The following is a 20,643-nucleotide window of genomic DNA, read 5'->3' as shown; positions in this document are numbered from 1 at the left end:
CAAAATTCATCTTAACACTGGAAGTATACCTAGACAATTAATTTTATAAATATTAATATTCTAATCGTCTCCTAAAATAAATTTGGCATAGAATTGTCTCTAGTATTGCAATTGATTATGGTCGGGTGCACATGCAACACCGTATTTTATCCCTTCATAAACAGACTCCGTCTAATCTTAAGTGGACTCTTTCTCTAACTCCCAATGGTCAACATCGTTTCCAAAATCCTTTCTTCCCAACCGCGATTCTGAGAACAAGGTTGAAACAGTAAGGAGTTAAGCCATCCTCGGTTACATGGTTTCCTTCAAACCCTGGAATAAGGTTGTGTTTTTGCTTTATCAATGACGTCAATGAAATAGATTAATAAAATATTTATTACAAGATTATTTTGTCGTTTAACTGATTTACAAACCATGCATGGTGTATTTAAAGAATCTGAGCACAAGTCAATCATCAATATTCAGCTCCTATATTTCATATTTTATGTAGAAATAAGCGAAATAATTAACCTAGTACTAGTATCTGCTTCACATAGTTGCTTAATTTTTCTAAAAATTCTTTGATATTGTATTACTGCATATTTTGGCACGAATCAACAGTAAAACTATAGAAACATAATTGTCCTGATTTGCAGAGCAAATTATTTGTCATCCAATTGATGTCGCCGTTTTCAATAGTGCATGCACTATCTTTCAGCATGATCTGGAATATCGTATTGCCAGTTCTGTTCATTAGAATTTTTTGTTCCGAAGGTAGTTTTATCCAGAAACAAGGTATTTTATTCTATATTTGTCAGTAACTGTGGTGAGATATTTTACAATTGTCTGTGCCAAAAGTAAATCATTCCTTAAAATAGAAATTACCTTAAAATATTCTGTACTCCTAATTTCCTTTATATTTTATGAAAAGCATTGCTTATACCCAACCACCCATTTAATATAATTGCAATTTATTTTAAAATGTTTCCGAGACCATTACATAAGAGAGCGGATACCGTCCTAATATTTTTTTATGGTACTAGTATCTTTCAATAGTTATGAAGATGTTCTGATTGGCTACTAAGGTCATTTGTTTCACACTAGATGTCAGGCAAACGCCCTTGCAAGTTGTTGGACTTACATCAGCTGTGAAAACGAGCAAATACCAAAACTCGAATTGAATATATATATATAAATGAAAAAAACAAACAGTTAAAGACTAGTGAAATTCATGCTACAAAATAAATTAATCAGGAAGGAAATACCATGGGAACAAAAATCACCTCTCTTTAGTAATGGTCTCTTGAAAAACTGCATAAAATGATTAATACAATTTCTTACTAGAAAACTAACTGTAACAGTTGTCCTATTTGCAAAGTGTCTAATTTTGAAGTAAATTTCTCATCACAATATGCGATTTGGACGACCATTGAGAACTACAATTTACTTATTAATTGGTACGTGGTCATGAACTGAAGTTCGTCTCCACAAACATGTTATGCAATTCATGCTAAATCAGAGTGTAAAGCCCTTTTTTGCTCTTTTTGCCTTGTCAAGGAAAAAACTTAGTGGTTCCCTTGAGTTGTTAAGCTCAGTCTCCTTATTAGGGGCAAAATAAGTACAATATATTGTGACTCGACGAGAAAGAATTTCTAATAAATGAGTTGCAGTTGTCAGAAAAACATGCGAGCAATTAAGGCAAAAAATAGAGTTACCAAAAAAACCTCATAAAATGGTAACATTCTTAACACAGTTAAGAAGAACTTATCGAGACTTGGCGCTCTCAAGGAAACCTAGCGAGAGAAAATTGAATATCCATTTTAATTAAATCCTGATCGAACGTTTCACGTCGGTTCAAAACAAAATGGAACGCACTTTAAGCATTTTTAACGAGGGTTGACTTTCACACATGCTTAAGAACATAATCGCAGGGTCACTTAGAGAAGTGAATTTAGCGTGATGTTACAAATTGTATTCAACATGTTCCTGCACTAGATTTGTAGTAAAAATTTTTGGCACTTATTGCTCGAACTTTGAGCAGAATCCATTTTAAAAACATGTCTTAAACAACAAGTGAGTTTCTTTATTTTTTTGTTTTCAATTTTTTTTTCTGATATCACTCAGCTGTTTAGTAGAAAAGGAAGAGGCTTTCCTTTTATCACTAAAAGTAATGGGATGAAGTAGTCAGGTTAAAAGAATCCTCATTTAAGGAACCTGAAGACTATCCGAATCTTTTGAGTCTTGATCTTTTTAAGCTGTGCGAGCAATTCAAGAGGTTCAATACTAGCGTGCTACATGTCACTTAGCAACCCTCCAAGACGATAAATAGAGCCCAGTCAACTTGCACAAACGTGACCCCAACAAGAAAAGTTATAGTTTTTGTGATTGCAAGTAACAGCTGAAACCAACGTCGGGAATTGAACAAATTTCTCTTCATTTTGTTTTCTTTCCCGATGATTCTGCAGTTCCAGATTTCTTTGTCCTTCCATCTTGGCATATATACTGTGTTAGTCAGTCAGAACAGGAAATCACACTTTGATACAATCCAACATGAGTATTTCAAAAAATTGTAACAGTGATCTGTTCGGAAATGTACCTCTAATACTGAAAAAAATATGTTTACTCTACGAAAACTGCCTGGCCGGTAGATTCAAATAATAGCTCTTTTCTGGAATCTCTTGGCAGTTCAGTGAGAAAAAAAAAGTTGTCAAACAGCAGCATTACACTCTTCCATCATCGTGGCTCACACAGAACGTGAACAAATTCAGAAGGAAAAAATTATACTTGATCTTTTATGTACTGGAAGTCATTCATTTTTTGATGTCAAAACGTTGTACATGGGCTTTAACCAGCAACTAAGTCTTAACGAAATAAAGAAACAGGCTTCGATCTTGAGACTAAATAACTATCCTTACAACGTTAAGACACTGCTAAATTAGTTTGGCAGATCGCCAATGTCTGTGATGGGATCTCCTCCATTTCCATTACCATTTCCGTTACCATTGTTGTTATAGACGTTTTTCATGCAGACAGTACAGCGACTAACATGCTCACGTTGGTTTCCTGACTTAATAGTTTGGGATGTTGGCGTTCGGAACTGGTCCTCATTTTTGACAATTGTTAGCCAGAAACTGTACGTGCTCCCATAATAGTGGCACGTGCCGCGACCGTGGCATTCTATGAAGGGGCTGGTACGGAAATCCTCCAAACAGGAGCCTGGGGATGAAAGAAGCTGGCCTGCCCCATCGTTGCCAGCGCTTGTGTGCTGTAAAGAATTAATCAAAAGTTAGTGTCACGACCTTCTCAACCTTCTCAGAGAAGAAACCTCGGTTGCTTTAGGTACATTGATCTCTCACTTTGAGCAACACAAAATGGTTAATACTGAAAGTTCAATTCATTCCCTATGGCTGCCTCATTATAACTGCCCCCTTGTTTTGTCCTGAATCAACGTGAAGCTGTCATGCATTTTAGTACTCACTGCACCTAACCAAGCGTATCTGTCTTGAAGCAAATTTGAAAGTAACTTTATACCAGTTTCTGCAGCACTGTATGTCACACTCACCATTAGAAAGCTGTAACCTCTCCACAGAGGTTTCCATTGTTCTGGACAGTCTGGCTCAATCATGCTTTGACTGTGAAGTGCCATGACCATAGCGGGTGCCTCACACACCCGGCAGCGACTAATAAAGGGCTTCACGTCCTGATCTGCCACAGGCATCATGGGGATAGGTTCCGTGGTTGACAACCAGAAAGTGTAGTCATTCCGGGAGGCCAGGTTGCAGTTTTGGTTCAGGTTACAAAACAGGAAGGGCATGGTGCTGAATTTTGGCAGACACGAGCCTGGTTGGCCGAGGTCTTGCCCATGTGCGCGTTCGTTACCCTGGACGTAAAGCAAGCTGTACCCTTCCCAAAGTGACACCGTATCGTCCGGGCATTGTGGCAGTTCTGCCGTTTGGCTGTGTCGTACAACATAGAAGCCGAAATCTGCTTCACCGGGGGATCCGGGTTGACCGGCCTCTCCCGGAGGACCAGGAAGTCCTGGTTCACCGGGGGGTCCAGGCAGACCTAAAATTCCATCTGCACCCTTGTCACCTAAAAAAGGCCGAGAGCCAATCAACTACAGCCCATAGTAACCACACTCAATAGCATGCTAGATTTACATCAAAACAGCAGCTGGCAACTAGCTTACATCCATAATAAATTCACTTAATTGAAGTTATACAGTATGAACCCTATCTTAATCTCTCTTTTTTCTTCCTTAAAGGAGCTCAGTCACGGTATTTTGAGTTATTTTGGCCACATACAAAATTACCTTTAAATGGTAGGAAACCTGAAAATAACAGTTTAATAAGATAGAAAAACACCAAAGAGATAATGATAAACCATAAAGTAACAAGGATGGCTAAGGATGGAGAAGATTCACACGGATTACAAACTACGAATTTGAAAAATTGAGGCTTAACTTTCGCAAACCGTGACTGAGTTCCTTTAAGAAACGATCTAAACATGAGGGATACAAAACATTACCAACTATTTTCAATAGTGAAAAGTCAGAAAGAGGAAGGCTACTAGGATTTTGGTAGCCTGTATCGCACAGTATAAACCGCTGGTATTGTCCGTCTACGCAACGGCTCTTAGAAGCTTGTTCTGATATCCGGCAGTTTTGCACGGATATCTGTATCCATTTCTGATTGGCTAGTTTCTTACGTGCTTTGTGATAGGATAAATTCTTGCGAAATTGATCACGAAACTATCACGCAATGCTAAAAATAAATTTGTCCTCGAGTATTACGTACATATATAACATCAAGATTACTTTAAGTTGGAAATAAGATATCTGCGATTACAGAGGGAAGTTGGCAAAAAGCGTTCAAAGCCGTGAAAGAGCAGTCTGAAGTTGATAATCTTCCACCTGAACAGGAAAACTCGCTTCGCGAATTTTTTGGAGGTCAAAATATCCTTGCAAATTTGCTGACGCGTCGGGCAACGCCTTCCGATCGCTGTTGTGATCGCATGGAAGACCATATTCAATATCTTAACGACAGGGGTTGCCAGCGATCATATTTTGGTGTAGTCTGCGAGCAGGCTCTTCACGTGGCAAGAAGGGGTCTTCTACCCTTTCCTGCTCTCTTTCCCCTCGAGGAGCCTGCTCGCAGGATAATTTCGGTGTAAAATGTGGTTGACGGGCCTGGAAGACTTCTACTTTTCGTGGCATTTGTGCATTTGCCGTTCTCTTTTAACCTAAGCTCAATTACCAGCCGCTGTTCGTGAAAGGAGCCCGCGTTCCTCCCCCGAACTCACTCACTCCTCTCTTCTCGGGGAGGAACGTAGACTGGACTCGAGAAAGCGGCGGAAATCGAGCCTTTCTTTGCTTCACTCGTGTTTTTGAAGGGCACCTTATGCTCTGTTGTTAGGAGGAATTTGAAGTTGAGTGGAGCCGTTTCACTATGCTATTGCAAATTTTATAGAGGTCATAGGTCTGCAGACCTCTGCATGGTTCCCGCTGTTATCTACAGGTCGCTTTGCTTGACACCTCTGTAATTTGCATTGTGCTTATACAATGTTTTGGCTCATTTCTGTTGCAAGCTGTTTTAAGATCTCTACGTATTGGCTTTTTTCAAGGGACAAAGTTTGAAATATTCCGCGAACGTGTTGCTTACTTGCATTCGATATTGTGATGCCCGGCCAGGCTGTTCGATCAGAACTGTTCGGAAGTACAGTATGTTGTTTCCTTAATCTTATGCCTCTTATCGCGGATATAATATTTATCTTTGTCCGGTTTTTCTTCGGAGACTGCCGCAGCTTTATTTCGAGAAAGCTATACGTTTGTATTGATACGTTCTTGCGTTTCTTGCACCAATTTGATCGAGCTCATGTCTCTTGGACTTCTCGATCTCGATGTTAGCATTGCGTGATTTAGTTCCCCAAGAATATGACCAATCACAAGGCGCGTAAGAAACTAGCCAATCAGAAATGGATACATATGTCCGTGCAAAACTGCGGGATATCAGAACAAGCTTTTGGGGGCTGTTGCGCAGACGAACTATACCCCAGGTTTTGTGACACGTTCGGCTGCAACGCAGGCTAGGATTTCGCTGAGCATTGTGGACAAAAGAACACTGTAGTTAGCGCAGCATAGAGGCATTTTTACGCGGTCTCAAAACAAAGACTTGAACATCACGCTGATGGAAATGAAATACAGTGGAACCTCGTCAATTCGGACACCAACGGACCACAAAAATCTGGCCGTATTAACGGGGTGGCTATATTAAAGCGGTTCTTTAAATAAGATGACTCACTTAGCTTTTGTTCGGGCCAGAATCAAGTGGCCGTAAGGCGGGGCTACCCTTTAAATCATTCAGCTTTTACACCCTAATAGGATTTCCTTTGTTTCTGTAAGGACCACCCACCTTTTGGTCCTTCTACTCCATCAATTCCTCTATCCCCAGGATCCCCTCTTGGCCCCTCGGGTCCGGGAGGTCCCACAGGTCCAATGTTACCCTTCTGGCCTTCAATTCCTGGAATACCGTCCTCACCAGAATCGCCTTTCTCCCCAGGAGAACCTAAAAAGCAAAACAAGGATCTTGTAAGTACTCAAGTCAGCATCACTACTCTTTCTTTTACGCTCTTGAACAAGGAGGTGGAGTGTGGAACACAAATACTCCTCATTACAATGTTTAACTTGGCCAGCAACATACATGGTGGATACATTGTTACTAAAACAAGTGGTTGTTTATTGTGACAGTAAGGATTTCTTACCCATTCCGAGTCCGGGATCTCCTTTCTCTCCTTGCGGGCCATTTGCTCCAGGCTCACCTTGCAGCCCAGGAACCCCAGGGAATCCTTCATCTCCCCTTAGTCCGGGAGGTCCAGCAGCACCTTCCTCCCCCCGTTCTCCAGGGTCGCCAGTGTCCCCAGGTAGCCCTATCTCGCCAGGTTCTCCTTTAGGCCCGGGTGATCCACTTGGTCCAACTGACCCTGGGTCTCCCTTAACCCCTTCCTCACCCAGAGGACCAGGTTCACCTTTTTCTCCAGGCTGGCCATCTGATCCAGGCGAACCAGGACTTCCCTCAGGCCCTACAACAGAAAGCTGACTTGTTAACCTTTCAAAGACCAAAATCCATTAGAATTCCTATCTTACCAATATATTTGCATGCTTGTTTTTTAATCAGGCCATAACTATCTGTATTGAAAAAACGAACTATCTGGAGTTTGCAAAATGAACAACCGAGTGCCTAAGGATATAATGGGCACAAGTATTTTTAATAACCTTTTTCTCAAAATCTATCCGTATGGCCCCACCTCAAAATTTCAGGAATTAAAAGTAAAATAAAAATCTATAAGCGAGATTTTTCGCAAACTAAGAAAATGCGAAATTTTGCCTATTTCAAAAATAGCTCAAAATCTGTGTTACAGATTTTTTTTAAATTTTGGCTCTAAACGCGGTTCACCCCTACAAATTAACAGTGAAAATTTTATCATGGGTTGTATCGTAGGTTTTCGAGCCATCTTGGATCAAAGACCAGCTTTTACAGCCTTGGATGCGAACTGAACTGCGCATGCCTTTTATTTAAGGGCGCGCTCATGTGACGCCATGTATCCCGTACAAAAGAGAAAGAGTAAATTAGAACTCTTTTACTGGTTGTTTATCGACATTTTGTCATATTTTGTTGGTCCTATGTTTGAAAGCAGTTTGAAACTATCGCTACGTACACCAAGGTGGTTAAACGCGATTCACGGGCTGAAGTTGTTTTTGTTTCTTTTCAGGGTTACTTGCGTCATTTTTGCATGCGCGACTAAAGCTGATGTCTGGCAGGCAATTGCTGCGCCGCGCTACTGGGTCTCGGAAAAACTGTAGTAAGCCACCTTAACGGTTCAAGTTTCACATTAAATGGTAAAAGACTTAGGCAAACAGGAAATAGAGAAAGGAAAAACATCTTGGAACATTTTTCAAAAGAGTTAAAAGTTCGGCTATTATACCGTACAATTCCGAAAGTAACGGCCCGGTTACTTTTGCATTTAGCAGGCAAAAGGGGCCGTTACTTACGGGTAGCAGTTAATTTCGGATGGTTAAAAAAAGTTTCTGACGGTAACATTCGTTTCAGACAAAGCGGACGCGTAACACATGAAATGAAAAGTTCCGTTAATGTATATTCCTAACTATCCACATAAACAAAGCTGACTGCTTAAACAGGAAAGGCCTAAACGTTGGTACTGTAGGGAGAAAGTATAACGGTCGCATTATATCGCGCATATCATATGTATAACATTTGACTCTGCTGCTAGCCAACTGAATACAGCTCATAAGTCATAGTTTCAAGAAAAATTCAGTTCAGTTCGAAATAAAATCACAAATAACTCCTCAAGTTGTTCAGTCCTGCAGTCAGGCTGTTCCACCCACCAGTGCTCAATTTAAGATCAGAGAGTTTCTCTTTCAGTGACTTGTTCAAAGGGCCGTTACTTTCGGGGTTCCATAGGAAGACGGGAAGGTAAACAACTAACGTTACTTTCGGTAAGCCGTTATTTGGGGGGCCGTTACTTTTAGAATTCTACGGTAATCCATCAAAACTGCAGTAACCCACCTTAATTAAACAGATCTAACCTAGTTGTAACCTAGGATAACAAACGTCTGACCCAAACTACACCAGGTGTAACCTAGGCTTAACTAGGTTTAAATAGACTGCATTTACCTGGAGCTCCCTGTTGTCCTTTCAATCCCGGTTTTCCGTCAGCTCCAGTTTCACCAGGAGGCCCAACATCACCCTGTTCACCTGGGTCGCCTGGAAAGCCTTCAACACCTGGATCCCCTGGAATTCCAGGCTGGCCAGCTGAACCATTGTCACCTTTCTCTCCCGGAGCCCCAGGGACTCCGGGAGGACCCATCTCACCAGGGAAGCCAATGCTACCAGCTTCGCCAGGATCTCCTTGCTCACCTGCAGTCAGCCACAACACCATAGCAACATCAACTCACTGCTTAGCCAAAGTTGAAACATGTAGGCCCCGATTGTTGAGGAGCAGATATGGTAAGTAAAATGCATCTTAACAAGCCATATGGAAGATGCTAACAGCTCATTTTGTTTTGAAGTAGTCAAGACAGAGCGTATATGTAACGTATAAGAACAAGAGAACATCTTCATTTACAGTCATCAAACAGTAAAAAGAGTTACAAATTCAGTGCAACTTTGCCTTATGACCACAAGTTTATAACCAGAGGTTGGTTGTCCTAATGGGTCTCACTGCATTTACTTCGGAACATTCAAAAAACAAAACCCCCAAATATGTTCTCTGATGATGTTACTCAAAGTAAGAAAATCAAAATGAAAATAATATTAATAATGATAATGATAATGATAATGATAATGATAATGATAATAATGATAATAACAATAATAAGCTAAGAAGATTACTACCCACATTCATATTCCTTCGAGAAATAGTCTTGATGTTAATTTTGTTGGATAATATATCTTGGAAGTGGTACCCGAACTATTATTGAGGCACAGATTTCCATACTGATGTTATTACCCACATAATGGAGACGTTAAGCACGACGTTTACGGCAAACGGCTAACGGCTAAAATGAAACTTTCGCCGTCTCTCTTCAGCTGCCTCTACAGTAGAGTGAAAATATTTGTATTTGCGGTGAATAGTAGGAGATATTTTTCTATTTTTGTGTGATTTATTTAAGGATCAGAAGAAAAGAATAAAACATCAGAGGCCAACTTTGCCGTTTTCCGTCTGCCGTAAACGTCACGCTTAAACTCTCTAATATTGCTGTACACTAATGCACCACTTGGCTAGGATAGTAACAGACGATCACAGACATAACTTATTTCTTTTTACTCTTTTATAGTGGGACTACAAGCCTGTAATTCAAATTAGTGCTTCTCTGAGCCACCCTCTGGGAAATTGTGGTTCTAGCCTTACTCTCATAAGGAGATTGGTGTGATATGTTGCCACCCTTAAGATCCAGAAGTTTCAGCATGTATATCGATTGCAGACAAGTTATAAACACTGTGGTTGAAGCCTAAATGTCAAACTGTTGCCTTGCTTACCTTTGGCTCCTGCAGGTCCAACATCTCCCGAAGGTCCGGGGGGACCTCTCTGGCCCTTTTCTCCATCAACCCCATCCAGACCATTGGTGCCGTTCACACCAGGTTCACCCTTTTGCCCTTCGACAACTGTGGTTTCACCTGTTGTTCCCTTGTCTCCTTTATCCCCTTGGGCACCTTATAAAATGACCACAAAAACCCACATCAACATGGTTTTCAATTTGATGATGAGTGACAAGGGGGATGGGATGTTGTTGCTTGGTTATTGGAAAAAGGACCAGTTTTAAAAGAGAAAAGCTGTAAAGACCTCAGAAAATAAGACCCAGCAACCTCAGATGCAAAAGCCGTGACCTTGAAAAGTAAACCCAACTCCTCCAGATTTATAAAGTATTACTTAAAATAGCCCAGAGCACCTTTCACTGGGTGTTGAAAATTATTCAGTCACTTTGGTCTTGCTCTACATGAGTGGCTTAAAAAACTGGCACTGCTTTGTCATCCAATCAGAAGTAAAATCAAAGCCAATCTTATCTTACTTGCAAATTTTCTTCCGCTTTATGCGTCAGCTACATGTATTTGCTTCAAGTTTTAATTGATTTACTAGATTGTCTGTGCAATTTGTGACTGAAAGGTCACAGGTCATTATTTCAGTTTTGGTTTTGTGACAGTCAATTGATAACAGCTCAATAATTCCTCAACATTTTAAGCACTCATTATTGGTGGTTGCTGTTTTTTGAACTTGACACTTTAAATTGAAACTTTAATAACAAGCATTGCGGCTGCCGCAACAGCAGCGTACCTGCATCTCCTGGTGGCCCGAAGGGTCCTGGAGGTCCCGGTTCTCCAGCTGCTCCTTTTTCTCCCTTTTCTCCATCTTTTCCTGGTTCTCCTTCTCTTCCAGGTTCACCAGCATCCCCACGTTCACCAGGCACGCCAATCCCAGGATTTCCAGCATCACCCTTGATCCCTACAACAAAGCACATACTATGAGCCTGCAGAGGAGTTGGTGAATGTCTTCTCTTTTCTTGCGACCAATTAAATGACCACCAGAGGAGTTAGACAAACTACGTGTGCAATTGTGTACAGAAAGCATGCGCAAAGCACCACAAAGCAATCAGCTCACCTCAATCATGTGACGCCTTACCTTCTTTTCCACGTTCTCCTGGATCACCACGAAGCCCCTGTTCTCCAGGAGGCCCCTGAATACCTTTCTGGCCCTTGAAACCTTCAGGTCCCTCTGGCCCCTGTATTCCAGGTGTCCCTTTGCTACCTTTCTCTCCTTCTTCACCAGGTGGACCTTGTACACCGGGAGTTCCAGGCTCCCCCCTGGGACCAGGTTCCCCAGGGAGACCAACTTCTCCTGCTGCTCCTGGATTTCCATCCACACCTTTGTAGCACAAAATAATTTGACCATGAGTCAGCTTGCTGCCTTTATTCTTACGTTTGAGGGATACCAATGCATGGTACCTTTCAAGGAGCAGTTTGTGATATTAGAAATGCTGAAAATATTTTATTTTTATTTTAACCTGTGATCTGCCGGGCTCCCCTATTTAAATGACTCACTGTTGACAGGGTTCGTACTCTTTGAAGCTTTTAAAATTCTATGACTTTCCATGACCTTTCCGAGTTTTCCAGGACAAAAGTTAAGCAGTTGTTCTCACAGCAGTATCAAAACAATCATTTATTTAACGTATTTTCCAACATTATAATGCATATAATGTGTGCTTGTGTCTATTTCTACTGAAATTAAAGCCTGTTTCTGACTCATCTGTTATTTTTTTCAATTTTTAAAATATCTTTTTGCCAAGCACATTGCTTTTCTATGACTTTCCATGACCTTCACTTAAATTCCATGACTTTCCAGGTTTTCCATGACCTGTACGAGTCCCCAAATTTTTTGCTTTTTCGACATGAGTTGGTTGTACAACAAAAGTTAAAAAAAAAACATGGGAACATGAGAATATTCGAAAAGTGAATGTCACATGAAGTGCATGTTATAAGTTAGGAAGTCCTACCATTAATTCCCGGTGGGCCAGCAGGACCTGGATTGCCTTTGTCTCCTTTAGGTCCTGGTATGACTGTGGCATTTGATTTTCCTGGTGGGCCAGTTTCACCTGTCATACCACGGTCACCCTTAATTCCTGGGAAGCCCTGTCTGCCTGGTGGGCCAACTTCACCTTCAACACCTTTATACCAACACCAGAAAGACAAATACTTACACAACAAGTCCTTATATCAATAAGGGAACAACTGGTTGTGAGACCAGCAAGGGAACCTTTAGACATAAACACACTCTCTGGAGTGAAACCACAGGAAATATGGATATCCTGTTCAGAGGTAGATTTAAATTCACACACTGCACAAACCAGAGTGAAAAAACAATTTGTCATTATTATATGGCTTCTGTTTGTAGCTGATAAAATTGCACTCTGATTGAGGACATTATTCTCCCATGATGCTCACAGCCCAATTAAATGAGTCTACAACAAAGCAAAAGGTAATTAAGAAACTTTTCTTTTGGAAATTGTAACGGCTGAAAATGATGAGTGACGAGGAACACTCTGAGAGTGAATTATACTACCCAGAAGAACTACAATTTTAGGACAACAGTGGATTCACCACAATGAACAAGTTGTTGCTGGAGAGGATGAAGGAAAAAGCAAAGCAGCTTTGTGTAAGCCGTATAATTAACTACTTATTAACATCGAACGTTCAGTCTTTAGGGAAAAATATCACACTGCGGCCTTGCCTTATGTCATGCTTAAAGACCCCTCTCTCGGTAAATAAGTAGTTTCAGTGATCTATCCTCTGATTATTTGATTGAAATTATTTCGTGAAAACATTATAATTACTCATTTTAGTGAAAAAAGTTTCTCCTCATTCTGCTGGTCAGTACAACATCCATTAGTCAGGTGGTACTATGATTGACAGCTGTCATTCATATACAAACCTGGCTCGCCCTTGGGGCCTGGCTGTCCAGCAGGTCCATCATCACCCTGAGAACCTTTCTCACCGCGGCGCCCAGGGATACCCGGAAGTCCAGGTTCACCAATATCACCTGGCTCACCAACTTCTCCTTTACTGCCTTCTGGACCCTCTACACCGGGTGGACCTTGTGGACCTGTTGCTCCTTTCTCGCCAGGACTTCCCACATCGCCATCTCTTCCAGGATCTCCATCTCTGCCAGGTGCGCCGGGCTCACCCTTCTGCCCAGGCTGACCTAAAATAGACATTAATCACCTTAAACAGTGACAAAGCAAGTTTTGTAAATGTGTAATTTCTGACCAGCACACCTATAATAAAACTTTTAAGTCCCGACTGCTGAGCTTTATGTTATGTCAATGGTTTGTTGGTAGCCATCTTTTCAGTGTCTACCCAAGAACACCAAAATTTGGATCCATGTCTGGACCACTGGTTTCAGAGTTCACCACATGCCACAAGGGCAGCACCCCTAAAACCTCTGACAAAATCTTGAAAATGTTTTATTCAAATGAGAATAGTACTAAAGCTACAAAGTGGTCTGAAGTAATAATTCATATTGTATGAACAGATTAAGTGAGAGGTATATGAGTTTCCCACCCTTCACACCTTCCTTCTATGGGGTGTTTCTTTTGCCTGTCTATTCCATGGCATAAAAAAGCCACTGAAGCATCATGGGACCACAAGATTTAGGTCCCAGGGCTTAGTTGATATACTCAGGCCCCTCGTTTTTGTTCCTCTTTTTGGGGGCAGGGGTTTGGGGAAGGTTACCCATCTGTTGACAATAAAATGTGGTTTTAAGCACTAACCAGGAAATTCCTACCATTGGAATGAAGTCTGAGATATAATTACAGGTATTAGAGCTGCTGTCAGCCATGCTAAGACAAAAATATCATACCTTGGGGACCAGTCTTGCCAGGTGGCCCTTGAGGGCCAATAACAGCTTCACCCTTCATTCCCACATCTCCTGGTAACCCTGGTGGACCTCGCTGGCCTGTATCACCTGTTGATGAAAATAGAGTGCAGAGTGTCACTAGTGTCTGCCAAAGAATCACATTTGTTGACTTTTTTAAGGAGTGGTGAATGGTCCTTCAAAATCTCTGGGTCTCGCAGTCTCATTTTTTTGGCGGTTATGTGCGTCTCGCAGTCTCGATTTTTATACGAAGCTCTCTTGGAGTCTCAACTTTTTGCAAGGTTAAGGGTTTGGAAGTCCCATTTCGTTTGTTAGCCTTAATAAATGACGTCTTCTCATCACTTGATATTGAATTACAATAAAGCAACTCTCAAATCTCAGAGAAGGAGTTAATCCTAACTTCTGCCAAATTGTCTGAATTCCACAAAAAGCTACAAAACTTACCACAACATCATTTTGGTGCCAAAAAAAAGTTATTTTGTTCTAGGATATCCTAACGTGGTGTGTTATAGTTGAATTTCCAGTTTGAGCTTGTTTGCAAAGGCTGGCTAAAAGGCTAAAAGGGGAATCAAGAAGCCACACACAACCCACAATAGCTCATGATGAAACCCACAAAGTCGAAGAACTTATCTGTTGTCCCCTGTAGAACTGTGTGAAGGCACAAGTATTTACGACAAAAGGCTCCTTTGTAAGACTTCTGCACAAGCTCATTCTTGCTCATTCTTATAGCTCTCAACTAAATCTGGGGCTCGAATTTTAAGAGTCTGAGCCCCTCGTGCTCGCACTCAAAACACTTTGAAGTCTTGGTCTCGCAATCTTAAAGTCGATATGTCTCGCGCTCACAAAGAAAAGCACTGGTTTCGCTGTCTTGCAAAGTCTCGCATTTACCATTCACCACCGATCGATGAAAATTTGAATCACCACTACGACCCAAGTTTTTTCTCCTTCAATTTGCACAAGGGCCATAAAACGAATGAGAAACACAAGGATCTGTAAGCTAATACAGACCAAGAAGACAGGGTTAGGAAGATATGAATTTTATATTTACTGTGTGTCTGATAGGTGCAGGGAAACGATAATAGGACCTGCTAAATTTACCACTCACAGCACAAGTAGTTACTGAAATAATTACAATTTATTTAGTCCAAGAGTGCATGGAAATGAATCCTGCAATTGAATTAGAACTGTGCAGATTTTCTGTCTCTGCTCATGGTAACTGTCATGCTGTCACAAGTTTTATTACAGTGAATTGAGAGAGGGACAACAATGCCCAATAAACACAAAATGATACCGTTTGAAATTACAACTTTACCACCCGTACAGTTTGACAGATTGTAAAAGACTAATGAGATGCAATTTTCCAACCATATACGGATTGAACACAGCCTTTACCATCCATACAAACCGTTCAGCTGGACAAGATGTGTTACCCCCTTGACTATAGCGAGACATAATTTATATTCAAAATCCCCCTAATGAGATGCAATTTTCTGATCATATATGGATCAAAAACATTCTTTTACTGTCTGTCAAACTGTACAGATTGAAAAGTTGCTTTTTCAAACCATATAAGATTGTGTGTATTGGACAACCCTCGAGAGAGAAGGGAAAATAGTGATCTCTTTTTTAAACTACACAAACCCTTGCATGCACCAGTTCTATTCTTTGTTATACAAACCTGGCCGGCCAATCGGGCCAGTACTTCCTTTCGTGCCCGGTGCACCAGGTAAACCTTGTTGGCCATGGTCGCCTTTGTCGCCAGGGTCCCCTGGGGGACCATTTTTTCCAGGAGTTCCAGGTATTCCAGGTTGACCAACTGCTCCAACCGGGCCTTTTTCACCTTTGGAGCCATCAGAGCCTTGAGGGCCTGGAGGGCCTGTCACACCTGTGTCGCCTGCTTTTCCTTTGTCACCTGAGACACCAGGACAAAAACATAAGGTGAACTACAGAGAACACAGTGGATTGTAGTAACAATTAAGGTCCCCACAAACAAAACATCCTTACAGATACATTGTTTCACAAAACTGCTTCCTTGGTGTAAAAATAATGAAGAAATGTTTCCTTTGGGAACAAAAATAAAAAAAAGTATTGTTTCTACAACACATTTTCATGTGCAAATGGGGAAATATTTAACAAAACACAAAACAATGTTTCCTTTTTTTGCAGGGCTACTAAACAATAGAAAATATCAAGAGCACAGGCTGTGGTTATTCAAAAGAAGTTTAAATTGACCTCAGCTTAGAGCTGAGATGAAGCTACTTTTATTGTTAACCTGTGAGTAAAACAGAATCTTTGATTAAGGTTTGTTAACCTGAGGTTAAATAGCAGCTAAAAACAGGTTTGATAGGCTGGTTAGTTAACCTTGAATCACAACAATAGTATTATGCAATCAGGTCATGATCAGTCCTCTATCACCGTCATGTTTTCAAGAGGTCAGTGGTAGTCTTTCTAATAAACTCAAGCACTAGCCCTGCTGCACCAGTTTCACCTCCATAAGTTACCTTTAGGTCCATCTCCTCCAGTCTCTCCTTGTTGACCAGGAGGTCCAGGGGGGCCACGGCTCCCCTCGCCTCTGTCACCCTTCTCCCCTGGATTTCCTGCTGTTCCATTACTGCCCTTCATGCCTCTGGGTCCAGGTTCTCCCTGCTGACCATTTTCCCCACGGTCTCCAGGTTCTCCCTTGTTGCCCTTTGTCATATTTTTAAGTTGTCCTGCAAATGCGCAAGAATCACCTGTGCACAAAAAGAATTTCAAAAAGATGTCAGCGTGAAGAGAAAGTCACCCGTAGCTGGTTTGCATCAGGGTACTCCACCAAATTGTAATTATAGCAATTTGAAAATGTTGGTCTTTAGAAGCAAGAAAAACTTGAGGACCTGGAGGAAGCCCCTTGGAACAAGGTGAGAGAACTGTTCAACCCATATATGATTTCCAGCCAGAATTGAATTGAATCCAGACCATATTGCTGGAAAGGTAACAGCTACCAGCTACCTGACTGTCTGATACAAAGTCCCTTGAGATGGCTAGTCCTACTTCTTGAAACGACAAATTTCTGTTGGAAGTGCTTAGGAATTACAAAAACTCTTTGAATTATTACTCTTATGGGAAATATTATAGGATTACATCAAAGTAATTCAAAGACTGAGTGCAGATTTTGAGATAGGGGAGAGATTTTGCTAGGTGAAACTGTGTTGTGTGCATTACAATCTGGGATCAGTTTTTCCACCATCTGATCAGATGGAAACCATCTTGTATGTCTTGTATGTGTAGTCAAGGTTGTGCAGATGAAAACTCAAAATTTTTCGGAGGAGGTAATGCTGATTGGCTTAAACTTTTGTGAATTCACTTGCATGTGATGCTATTCTGCAGATACCGTAAATCCTCCAATTAGCACCCAGGGCGCTTATTTCAAATTTAGGAGAAGACGTGAACGCTTATTTGAGGGGGGCGTTTAATCAAGAGGGGGTGGGGGGGCTTATTTAATTTCTGAAATTGTGGCCTGACATGATCATTTTTTTAATATGTCATCTGCGCGTAAACAACAGCATAAGCTGTTTATCAACACAAAAAGCTAATCCCAACATTTAAAATCCGGCACCATTAGTACTTAACGTGTTCAACGTGTTCACTTAACGTGTTCACAAACTGAAACAATGCACAAATCTAATACTACATGACAAACACTATACATCCTTTGTTGTCTCATAAGAGGGGGGCGCTAATTTGAGGGGGGCACTTATTTTAAATTTCGCTCAATAGGAGAGGTGCTTATTTGAAGGGGGCGCTTATTCGAAGGGATGCTAATTAGCGGATTTACGGTAGATTCATTTGATACTTTGTTGCCCACCAGCTTTGGTCATATTCCAGTCAGTATCACTGGGTAAGATAAATACCTTTCTGCCTTCTTGGTCCTTCAGTACAATACTGAAGGATAGATTGATAACTTGGTTCCAGTTGGCTTTTGAATAATTTCATTATGTACCATTATGCATGATAAATACCTTTTTCTCCTTTTGCTCCATCAGTACCAGGCTGGCCTTGTTCTCCTTTCTTTCCGTCCACTCCATCTATCCCAGGGGGTCCTACTATAACTTGCCCAGGTTCTCCTTTCATGCCATCGTCACCTTTATCACCTTTTGGCCCAGGGATTCCATTCTCTCCATCATTGCCTGGTTCACCCTTCCAAGGTAAGAAGGGTAATAAGATTCAGTAGATGTATGTAAATGCAGCTTGGATTGGGAATAATCATCACCAACAGAAGGGGATAGTTTTTCTATTCCTTACTTCACCGTGCTACTTTTGCAATAACTCATGAATTTTTCTTACTTACTATACCCAAATTCTCACTGATGATGGCACAAACCTTGTTTCCTGGGGGGCCTCTTTGTCCAGGAGGGCCATAATCCCCGGGATCTCCTTGTTTTCCGTCAGCACCTTGCTCTCCTGGAAATCCCTCAGGACCTAGTTCACCTTTCTCACCTTTAGCACCTACAATGCGGAAGACTTGTCCCTTTTCACCTTTAGGGCCTGGAGGGCCTATATCTCCAGGCTCGCCCTGGATACCCTAGAAATGAGCAGCAACGATAACTTAAATTTTTCTGTTGAACCTGCAAAAGGCAGTTAGTGTCTTCTGGCTAGTAGTGAAAATGATATTAAGAAAAAACGTGTGAGGTTAAGATAAACAGTAAGGGATCAGAGAAAGCATAATAACCACTTTTGCTTACACTAAACTATAATATCCACAACAATTACTCTAATTATCTTCCTGGGAGGGAAAACCACGATGGCAATGGCAATGTCACTAAATGGCAATGTCAGTAAACAAAAAGTTTAATGAGCATTGAAATAGCTGTAAAAGTGAAGCCTTGGAGCTGACTGGCTCATAGCTGCTGGAGCTTATCCTGGTTTCTATAGCATGAAGTGGCTAGGAGTATTTCTACTCCCCCTGGATGGGATGCTAGTCCACCACAGGTTGCTCCCCCTGCAATTTGTTAGGTTTTCCCAACAATTCGCTGGTACCCATTTATACTCCTGGGTGGAGAGAGGCACTGCAAGAGTTAAGTGTCTTGCCCAAGAACACAACACAGTGTCCCCGGCCAGCGCTCAATCTGGAGTGCACTAACCATGAGGCCACCGTGCCTCCACATTGAAATAGCTGTGCACATGCATTATAATTCTTGGTACATGTCTTTGCCACCCTCTGAAAAACAACATGAAATGACCAAATTTTTGCACTGTATGGGGAACATGAACCATGTTATGATGGCTCATTTTCTATTTCAAATTTAATGCTGTGTTCCATACTCAGTTTTGAGATGGTTTTGACAAAGAGAAACAAACTAAGCACCTTGAGCCCATGTGGCACAAAAGACCATTACATGCTCAATATCTGGTTGATTTTTAATCAAAGTGGAACAGCAAAATGGTCTTGGACAGATCTGTCGTTTGAAAGCATAAAATCCTAACCCTCTCCTATTTGAGACTTGATTAACCACCCCCACAAATTGTGCAACTTTTTCCTCTTAGACTTTTCAGGTCAAGTTAATATCTGACAATAATCCACACATTAAGAGCTGCACAATGAGCTATAGTTCAGGCCTGGGTTGTTTGAAAGGTGGATAATGCTATCCAGCTGATAAATCACTATCAAGCGGATAGTGCAGTTTGTTTTGTTAACACGTATCCACTGGATAGTGATTTATCTGGTGGATAGCATTACCCAGCCTTCGAACAACTGGAGCCAGGGGTATACCTCAACTACTCAAGGAGTTAGATATTTTTTAAATGTTTTTCGTTTTGAATGCTTTTCAATTCAAACTGAGGCTTCCACTGTGGCTGTTAGTATGATTTATGGTATCCCATGAATAATATCTTTTAAACAGTATATTATGTGTGGTCCTTGGGTCTATTGTTACCGTTTTACAAAATATGTGGTTTTTCCTATGGGATTGAAAGGGTTAAGAGTATCGCAAGATTCACAGGTAAAAGATAAATTTATTTAGTTTTTGACATTGTCCTGCTAAACTGCCTATTACTCCATGGCAGGCTATCCCCAGCTATGTCAGCTCATATAATTTACTAGTACTTTACTGTTACTTAACAGGGTGAGATGAAATTCAAAAACTCTGCTTGCCCTTCAGGCAAGCTGTAATTTCATCTTACTGGCCCAACTCTCTGAGGAGCTAGCTGAAATTATTTTATTAAGGATAATTAAATCAATTTTAATATGCAAAAATAATGTTAATTAATAATATGGAGCTTAGATGAACCAATTCTCTTCGATTTCCTTTTTGAATTAAACCTTATACAATAAAACATTTAGAACACTTTATGTGTGGTTCTTGAAAATATCCATACCCCCCACGGAGGGTCTTCCAGTTTGACCCCAGCCCCCAGGATTTTCCGTTCCAGGGGGTTTCACAGTACTCCCCCCATCCCCTGCAATTTCTATGACTTTTTTATTTGCGTCCCCCTACCCCTTGGAAATTTCATATCCATAAATAACAAGACTTAAGCAATTCATTTTTATCTCCTAGGTACTGTAATAAAATTTAGCCACGGCTATTCATGCTTATATTGTAAATGAAGACGCAGGGTGACATACTTTTTCACAAGCAATTGTAAACCTTGATTTGGTCACATGACTTGCGCTATTTTATCTAACATTACATATGGAGATATTTACTAGATCAGGATTAAAGCTGCTAGGTAATGAAAGATTAAGGC

General features: G+C 41.0%; 1 protein-coding gene across 1 annotated transcript in view; it reads right to left on the bottom strand.

Annotated features, from left to right (window-relative positions):
- Positions 1 to 357: 357 nt before the first annotated feature.
- The window catches only part of LOC145492247 (uncharacterized), a 51,235-nt gene continuing 30,949 nt past the window's right edge, over positions 358 to 20,643 (bottom strand). Inside the window, exons 22-36 of the mRNA XM_081471614.1 lie at positions 18,281 to 18,481; positions 17,919 to 18,096; positions 16,422 to 16,652; positions 15,599 to 15,832; positions 13,906 to 14,010; positions 12,979 to 13,248; positions 12,044 to 12,214; positions 11,173 to 11,415; positions 10,828 to 10,995; positions 10,035 to 10,208; positions 8,670 to 8,912; positions 6,739 to 7,056; positions 6,390 to 6,542; positions 3,542 to 4,071; positions 358 to 3,244 (exon numbers count right to left, since the gene is read on the bottom strand). Coding sequence (XP_081327740.1) covers positions 2,915 to 3,244; positions 3,542 to 4,071; positions 6,390 to 6,542; positions 6,739 to 7,056; positions 8,670 to 8,912; positions 10,035 to 10,208; positions 10,828 to 10,995; positions 11,173 to 11,415; positions 12,044 to 12,214; positions 12,979 to 13,248; positions 13,906 to 14,010; positions 15,599 to 15,832; positions 16,422 to 16,652; positions 17,919 to 18,096; positions 18,281 to 18,481 — 3,549 coding nt within the window. The 3' untranslated portion in view covers positions 358 to 2,914. The remainder of the gene's footprint in view (positions 3,245 to 3,541; positions 4,072 to 6,389; positions 6,543 to 6,738; positions 7,057 to 8,669; positions 8,913 to 10,034; positions 10,209 to 10,827; positions 10,996 to 11,172; positions 11,416 to 12,043; positions 12,215 to 12,978; positions 13,249 to 13,905; positions 14,011 to 15,598; positions 15,833 to 16,421; positions 16,653 to 17,918; positions 18,097 to 18,280; positions 18,482 to 20,643) is intronic.

The sequence above is a fragment of the Orbicella franksi genome, chromosome 7, assembly GCF_964199315.1.
Source record: "Orbicella franksi chromosome 7, jaOrbFran1.1, whole genome shotgun sequence".
Taxonomy (NCBI): Eukaryota; Metazoa; Cnidaria; class Anthozoa; order Scleractinia; family Merulinidae; genus Orbicella; species Orbicella franksi.
The sequence above is the reverse complement of the archived record's forward strand: the minus strand, read 5'-3'. Positions and strand labels throughout refer to the sequence as shown.